This window comes from Mastomys coucha, unplaced genomic scaffold (genome assembly GCF_008632895.1).
Source record: "Mastomys coucha isolate ucsf_1 unplaced genomic scaffold, UCSF_Mcou_1 pScaffold22, whole genome shotgun sequence".
In the NCBI taxonomy this organism is placed as follows: domain Eukaryota; kingdom Metazoa; phylum Chordata; class Mammalia; order Rodentia; family Muridae; genus Mastomys; species Mastomys coucha.
Genome location: NW_022196905.1, coordinates 209,624,368 through 209,632,747, shown reverse-complemented (window position 1 = coordinate 209,632,747; position 8,380 = coordinate 209,624,368). Strand labels below are relative to the sequence as shown.

General features: G+C 53.9%; 2 protein-coding genes across 3 annotated transcripts in view; both read left to right on the top strand.

Annotated features, from left to right (window-relative positions):
- Positions 1–1,262: 1,262 nt before the first annotated feature.
- Ifi30 (IFI30 lysosomal thiol reductase) lies at positions 1,263–4,969 on the top strand. The gene is made up of 7 exons (XM_031340162.1): positions 1,263–1,414; positions 2,654–2,836; positions 2,935–3,009; positions 3,088–3,180; positions 3,858–4,010; positions 4,555–4,608; positions 4,698–4,969. Exons 1-7 carry the CDS (start codon positions 1,295–1,297, stop codon positions 4,761–4,763), a joined length of 744 nt encoding a protein of 247 aa, XP_031196022.1. The 5' UTR covers positions 1,263–1,294; the 3' UTR covers positions 4,764–4,969.
- A 1,967-nt stretch (positions 4,970–6,936) lies between these two features.
- Mpv17l2 (MPV17 mitochondrial inner membrane protein like 2) overlaps positions 6,937–8,380 on the top strand; it is a 2,942-nt gene continuing 1,498 nt past the window's right edge. Inside the window, exons 1-2 of one of the 2 annotated variants that reach the window (XM_031340159.1) lie at positions 6,937–7,202; positions 7,710–7,880. In XM_031340159.1, the coding sequence (XP_031196019.1) occupies positions 7,016–7,202; positions 7,710–7,880 (358 nt within the window). In that variant the 5' untranslated portion in view covers positions 6,937–7,015. The remainder of the gene's footprint in view (positions 7,203–7,709; positions 7,881–8,380) is intronic. The other variant, XM_031340160.1, reaches the window with a different exon arrangement.

Here is an 8,380-nt window from a genome sequence, read left to right as displayed (position 1 = left end):
AAACCTAATAGTCCTGCCCCAGGGTAGGAACACATTAAGACTTATGCCCATGAGTACTCGCTGAGTGCTCCCATCCCTCCTTCAGTCTGTACCAGCCTGTGTTTACTGCACCATCTGAGAACACCTTTGGACTTAGCCAGGACAGTAATGAACAGAGCCCATCCCTGACCCACTACCCTATGGGGATCAGTTGGCTTCGGTCCATGCTGCATCCTGCGAGTGACCTAAGACAAACAGCACCTTGTGACCCCCCCCCCCCCCCCCCCCCCCCGAGCCTGGGAAGCTGAGGCAGAATCAAGCTTATTAGCTGGAGAGACAAATCAACAGAAGAGAAATGTTACCTGTGCTTGGGGTGTGGCTCAGTGCTGGTCTCTTGCCCAGCTTGCTGAGGGATGGGGGTGGAATCTACTCTTGGTTAGAACAGAGAACCCTTCAGCATGTAGCTGTCCCTATCGGCTGTGGAACTCTGGAAATCACCATCCCCTCTAGCTTACTGTCTCCTAGACAGAAAAACAGTTTCTCACACTTGGAGCTGGAAGTTTTCTTGCTGGTGCTGCTGTCTTGTGGCTGTCACTGCTCCAGGGACCCAGTGTTCAATTTTTCAAACTGACTTGGTGCAAAGACTTCAGTCCCAGCATGATCCTTTCCTGGTGACTCTATCCACAGTCACCCGTCACTCATACCCCATTTCACAGACCACGAAACCCTAGCTTAATGGAAAGAAGCAAGGTACTGGAGTCCAGGCACATCTCCACCCACACACTCAGTCGCTGGAAGCAAGTACCCCAGCTATGTCCTCAACCCAAACCAGGGCCCAGGACCTCAGAGATGGGAAGTTGCCCTGCATGAGCTAGCTTCGTTGCTGCGGCCTGAATCAGCGGAGGTGGGGGGATGTGCCGGGCGGGGCTGGCTTGCCTCGACCAGGAGTGATGGGGGTAAGAATTAGTGATGAGAATGTGTCACTCCCCCACCTCCGCGGAGCTCAAGGGACATGAGGACTCTGCTTCAAGTCCCTCAGTCGGCCACTGTCTGGAGTCCCCCTTCCCATCCCTGATCCAAAAGCCTCACATGACCAGACATTCCGGCCGCGGAGGACGAGAGGCTGGACAGAGTCTTGTGGCCTCGTGATTTGGGGCCAGCACCAGGTTGGGGCGGAGCCTTCAGGAAAAGGAGGCCCAGGGTTTGAAGGAGCCTGGATGGGACGTGGTCTTAGTGGGTGGGGCCTCAACTTGCTTAAAGTCTCCCGCCTTCCTAGCCTGATCAAGCAGTCTAGCCAGCTTTTTCCTCCGCAGCCATGTCCTGGTCTCCGCTCCTACCATTCTTGTCCCTTCTTCTGCTGTTCCCACTCGAGGTTCCCAGAGCTGCCTCTGCGTCCATTCCGCAAGTATCCTCCGAGGGCGCAGCCACCTGCAAGGTAGGGACCGCAGGAAGGGGTCGAGTGTCAGATGCCCGCCAGTCAGTTAGCTTAGGGACTTCTCTGCACTTCTTACATGAACTCATTTCGGGGAACTCCAAAGTCTCCAGGGAAAGCTGTCACGTTAAGGGCCGTCACCCCTAATCCTGTCCCTGGACTCTGAGCACCGTGTCCACGTCCTTTCGCTTACCCACCTCAGGGTCTGAAAAACGCAGCTATCCCGTGCCCGCCTTGCCTGAACATTTACCAACCACCTACGGTATATGCCTGAGACAAGAGCTGAGGGTGGGCGTGCGCACGGGGTGTAGGGGGGTGTTCCGCTCCAGCCCTGTTGAGCCACTCAACAACCTGGTCTCCACCCTCACGCAATTCTTGTCGCTTACGGTGTGCGTTCCAGCCGAAGAAGAGATGGCTAGCGTGCTTCTGACATGGAGCAAACACATGTCCCGCACGCCTATATCCTTGCTCAGACTCGGCCCGCCCCCGGGGACCGGAAGCCTCTGCACGCATCAGGCACCTTCTGTGTCCAGTCGGGCGTCAGACTGGGTGAAGTTTCCCTAGGTCCCTGGAGAGGAAGAATAAATAGAGTCTTCCTGGGTAAAAGGCATCAGCTCCGCGGTGGTGCGCAAAATTACGAGAGGGGGTGGGAGGTGGGGGAGGGAGAGAGAGCAAGCGAGAGAGCATGTATTTGGCTTCAGAGTGTGCATCTCTGAACAGACAAGACAGAGAGAGCAGCAACTAGAAATATGCATATCTTATTTTCCTTTTACTTTATTTTTCTTTATTTTGATTTGGTTTGGTTTTCTGTTCTGTTTGTGAAGGGGACAGTGTAGCGCTGACTGTCCTGGAACTTACTATGTAGACCAGGCTGGCCTCCAACTCTTCCTCTGCCTCCCGGGTGCTAGAAATATGCATGTCTTAGCACTTCCTGAATATAGTTAAGGATTGTGCATTCGCTGAGCACCTACTGTTTGAGAGCCTGCCAGGTTCCGTTTTGCAGATAAACTGTGATTGCGGAACACGATCTAGAGTCCAGAAAAACCTCAGAGGGCCCGGGGCGTGGCTTATCGGGAGACCGCTCACCCAACGTGTGCAAAGAAACCTCTAGTCCCCAGTGCCCCAGGGCTGACCGAACTATAAACGTCTTGGCATAGGGCTGCTCTCTTGCAGAGATGACCGGGCTCGGAAGTCTGGGGATGACCAGGGCCACACCTCACCAGACACCTCTCTTCCTTTCAGGCCCACGACCTGTGCCTCTTGGGGCCACGCCCGGTGCCTCCTTCGCCACCTGTCAGAGTCAGCCTCTATTATGAGTCCCTGTGTGGAGCTTGTCGCTACTTCCTCGTCCGAAATTTGTTCCCAACCTGGCTGATGGTTATGGAAATCATGAACATCACCCTGGTGCCCTACGGGAACGCACAGGTGCTGGGGGCAGGGCGGGGAAAATGAAGCAGGAGCTGTGCGGAGGGACAGGAACGCCTGGTCACCTGAGCTCACCAAAATCCATCCGTGTCTTGCAGGAGAGAAATGTCAACGGCACATGGGAGTTCACGTGCCAGCACGGGGAGCTGGAGTGTAGACTGAACAAGGTGGAGGTAAGCTGGAGTGCAACCTGAGGTGGAGGGTGGCGGGGTTGGCCGCTTTCTCTGGACAACACTTGCCTGCCTCTCCAGGCCTGTCTGCTGGATAAGCTGGAAAAGGATGTGGGGTTCCTAACTGTTGTCTGTTTGGAGGAGATGGAGGATATGGAGAAGAAACTGGAACCGGTGAGTTGCTGGGTGAGAGGTTGTGTCGCCAGGGCTCCAGTGTCTAGGCCAGGGATCCATCCCTGAGCCACGCCCCTAGGCCTTCACTGGGGGAGGTTCTAGGCAGGGCTCCACCCAGAATCACGCCCCTATCCCTGAGCATGACTTTCCCCATGTAGTTTTTATATAAGAAAACCTTTAGGTCTATGAACAGAGCCTGGGATCTTCACTGTCTGTAGACACAAGACACAGGTGGCAGGAGATAAGCCAGGCCGAGCCTGCTTCCCAGGGAATTGTGGAAAATAACGTCCAAAGGTTGATTCACAACTCTCCAATCACTACTGTGGCTTATCAAACATCAAGGCTCCCAGCCTCCTGGAGCCTGTGGGACACTCCCAGCCCTGCTCCTTCGGTGGGACTGGAGAGTCAAGGAGGGTGAGCATCTAGGAGACACCAAGGAAGGAGTAGGGTGTTGCCAGCAGAGGGATCGGCAAACAATAAGGCCCTGAGATAATGAGATTCCAGGGGGCAGAGGCTGCAAATCCGGTGTTACTGGGAGGCCAGAGCACCCAAAGGCTCAGCTTCAAGGAACCTCCACCCAGGCGGACAGTGAGAGGGGAGAGGCTTGTCTGGGGCCATTTGGGGCCTGATGGTGAAATAACGAGGGAACTGAGCAATGTGTCCCCCTCTCCTCACAGTGCCTGCAGATGTATGCTCCAGAGGTGTCACCGGAAAGCATCATGGAGTGTGCCACCGGAAAACAGGGCACACAGCTCATGCACGAGAACGCCCAGCTCACAGATGCCCTATACCCACCCCATGAGTATGTGCCCTGGGTGCTGGTTAATGAGGTAAGAACTCTCTAGCTGGCCAGGACAGCACAGTACGAGTTCAAAACAGCAGAGTCATGTAAAAAGGTGGGCATGGTGGTGTATTCCCCAGAAGTGAGTATTGCTGCATCAGTGACTCAAGGCAGGTGACCTGGATTCGAGTCCCAGCACCCACGTGGCAGCCTGCTGCAGACACGCCAGCTCCAGGGATCTACCACCCTCTTGTGGCCGCCATGGGCACTACATAAACATGGTGTCCAGGCATACTTGCTGGCAAAACATCCCCCTACACATGAAATAAGATAAAAATCTAAAAATAATATTTTAATTAGAAAAAACACCAAAACTGAAATACCAAAAGACAATAAAGGTACTCCATTTTGAGCTATGGCCTCACACAAGAGTCTTTGTACTCTGAAGACCCATATCAGAGTGACAGATCAACCACCCTGCCTAGGTCAGTACAAGTGAGATTGTCCTGGAAATATCAGTGATCTTCCTACCTCAGCTCCCAGCTCATGCCCCTTACCCAGATGTACTTAACCCTATCTCCTGTGACATGCAGAAACCTTTGAAGGACCCCAGCCAGCTCCTGAGCTTAGTCTGTCAGCTGTACCAGGTAAGCTGGACATGAATCATGGGGTTCATCTGGGGGCGGATAGAGTCTCCCCAGAGGTTCCCCATTCCTAGCCTTTCATCCCCCTCCAGGGAACGGAGAAGCCAGACATCTGCTCCTCCATTGCCAAGTCTCCCAGGAAGGTCTGCTATAAGTGAAGGTCATCGTCCCAAAAAGAACGGCTCAGCTTGTTCAGATTGAGAGCAGCAAGAGCTGCTGCCTCGCCATGAAAAACCTGCACACATCCCACAATACCCAGACTCAAAACTTCTCAGAGACAAGAATCTTGCCTTATTTTCAAACGGTGCTAAATTTAAGTTCATAGAATAAATCATCTATATGGCTGTGTTTCCCTTTTCCTGGATTTCGAGTTTGTGTTTTTGTCTTTAATGCGGAGCTGCAACCCAGGGTTCTGCAATCAATGCCCCAGACTCTGGAGTTCATGTCTCATCTGAAAAGGCAAAAATATGCCAGTCTCTATGAGATACTTTTTCATTGTATGACAAAATACAAATGCTACTTAAGGAAGGAAGAGTGTATGCTGGCTCACCTTGTGAGAGTATGTAGCCCATCTCCTGTGTGTGTGTGTGTGTGTGTGTGTGTCTGTCTGTCTGTCTCTCTGTCTAAGTCCAGGCAGGAGCTTGAAGTCACATTGTATGCACAGTCAGGAAGCAGGCAGGCAAATGCTGATGCTCTGCCCACTTCTCCTATTAAGGGAGGGGGTGGGTGGAGACAAGGTTTTCTTTGTAGCCCCAGCTGTCCTGGAACTTGCTCTGTAGAGCAGGCTAACCTCAAACTCACAGAGATCCATCTGCCTCTGCCTCCTGAGTGCTGGGACTAAAGGTATGGGCCACCACTGCTCAGCCACTTGCAACTTTTTAATTCGTCCAGAACTCCAGCAGTAGGATGGTGCCACCCATATTCTGGGGCGGGGGAATCTTTTCACCTCGGCTAACACAGTCTAGACTAGCTGCTCTCACCCTGTGGGTCCAGATCCCTGGGGAAGAGGGGTTCAAACAACCCTTTCACAGCGGTCACATATCAGATATTTACAGTTCATAACAGTAGCAAAATTACCTAACAACAAAACATTATGTTTGGGGTCGGCACAACATGAGGAACTGTTTTGTTTGTTTTGGTTTTTCGAGACAGGGTTTCTCTGTGTAGCCCTGGCTGTCCTGGAACTCACTCTGTAGACCAGGCTGGCCTCGAACTCAGAAATCCACCTGCCTCTGCCTCCCAAGTGCTGGGATTAAAGGCGTGCGCCACCACCGCTGAGGAACTGTATTAAATGGTCGCAGCATCAGGAAGGTTGAGAACCACTGCTCTCGACCAACCATCTCATAGGACCCCAGAGCTTGTCTTCGAGGTGACTCTAGATCTTTGATTGACAATATTGACCATCACACCTTAAGATGCCAAGGACCAGTTACCGATGATGAGTCACCTGTCCAGGAAATGCAGAACCAACCCTGTCTCTAGTTTAATAAAGCCAGGGGAGGAATGAGGACTGGAAGGATGGGATGTGTAGAGTCTTTATAAGTAAGATAAACACTTTAGAATTGGATTTTGAAGAATGAGTAGGAGTTCCTTAGGCAGAACAAAAATTCATGGATAAACCCGTAGCTATAAAACTCACGATGGGGCAGAGACTTGATGGGGGTCAGGAGGAAGTGTTCACTGTAGGAAAAGCTAAGACTTTCCTGGAAAGGGCAGGTGAGATATTCGAGAGCCTGGGCATCGGAGAACAGTTTAGTGGCCTGTGTACGGTTAAAGAATAAAGGAAGTAAGGATGTTTGTTTCTGGAGCGACACAAAGTTGCTGTGAAGAGACCAACACACAAATTTTGCATAAGGAACTCCTCCCTATTCCGTCTTCAAAACCATCCTGATGCTTCGGACAATGTGGCACGGCGGTGAAGGCAGCGGTAGTTCAAGGCCAGCCTGGGCTACATGAGAACAGGTCTCAAACAGCTGAGGTTAGACAGATGTCCATGAACTTGCCTGAGCAGCTTCCCTGGCACTGGAGAAGTCACGCCAAGGTCAAGTGCAGCAGCTTTGCAAATGCCCCTCGCCCCGCCCATTCCCAGGAGGCTTTGTTGGCGAGGCGGCTCAGCGGGAGGCAATGACCTACGATTGGCCAGCTGGGCCCGCGAGACTCGTGTGCGCTTGCCCATTGGTCCGCTGAGAGCAAGGAAAAGGCGGGTAAAGCAAAACAGGACTTCCGTGTTCGGCGTGGTGCGGAGGGGTGCCGCAACGCTTGAGGACGATTGGTCATTTCCCTCGAGAGGCGGCGCCTTGGGGGTTTGGATTGGTCCGTTCTGAACAGGGCGGTCCTTCGGCGGGGCATGTGATTGGCGCGGGGCCGGCGATCCGGCTGCCGCCGCGGCTCCCTAGTGTCTATAGAGGTGATGGCTCCGGGAGGCTTGCACTGGGCTCGCAAGGCGCTGGCTGCGGGGCGCCCGCTGTTCCAGGGCCGCGCGCTGCTCGTAACCAACACGCTGGGCTGCGGCGTGCTCATGGCCGCGGGCGACGGCGCGCGACAGGCCTGGGAAGTGCGCGCGCGGCCTGGGCAGAGATTCAGCGCGCGGCGCTCAGGTGAGCGGGACAGGTCCCTGGACGAGACGGACCCCCAGAGAGACCTATCGGTCACCCTTGGACCAGGCAGCCACCTTGATAGGGCCTGTCAATCACCCTGGGACCGGGCACCCATTCTGATGGTACCGGGCACCCACTCTGATGGGACCTGTTGATCACCCTGGGGCCGGGCACCCACTCCGATGGGACCTGATGGAACCTGTCAATCACCCTGGGGCGGAGCACCCACTCTGATGGGACCTGATGGAACTTGTTGGTGACTCTGGGGCCGGGCACCCACTCTGATGGGGCTTGTTGGTCACCCTGGGACTGAGCACCCACTCTGATGGGGCTTGTTGGTCACGCACTCTGATGGGACCTGTTGGTCACCCTGGGGCCGGGCACCCACTCTGATGGGACCTGATGGAACCTGTTGGTGACCCTGGGACCAGGCACCCACTCTGATGGGTTCTCTCAGTCTCCCTGCACCTCGCCAGGAGGTTCTGCCATGATTCTCCCTGTCCGCAGCCAGCATGTTCGCGGTGGGCTGCAGCATGGGACCCTTCCTGCACTTCTGGTACCTGTGGTTGGACCGCCTCCTCCCCGCGTCGGGCCTACGAAGCCTCCCGAGTGTGTTGAAGAAGGTGTTAGTGGATCAAACGGTGGCATCTCCCGTACTGGGCGTCTGGTACTTCCTGGGTAAGGAGCAGCAGGACTTTGACTTCAGAAGTCGTGATGGGCAGAGCCTGGTTTGTACTTAGGGGAGTGCTGACGGGACTTCTCTTCTCTTCTATTTTTTTTTTTTCCTCCGAGACAGGGTTTCTTCTGTGTAGACCTTGCTCTAAAGACCAGGATAGTCTCAAACTCACAGAGATCCACCTGCCTCTGCCTCCCGAGTACTGAAATTATGGGCATGTGCCACCACCCCAGTGGGGCCTTTCATTATTTTTGGCTTTGTTTTGCTTTGCTCTAGGCAACATCGTGGACTCAGGCTGCCTTGAGTTTGCTAACAACTGGACAGGAGCCCCGTTCCCTGCTCCCCATTTTGAGACAAGGACTTACCCTATAGTCCCAACTGACCTGAACATCTCTATGTAAACCAGGCTGACTGTGCAGCCAAAGAAAGAGGTGTGCCTGCCTCGGCCTCCCTGAGTGCAAGGATTAATGTGGACCACCACTCCCGACTTTCTTTTTTTTTT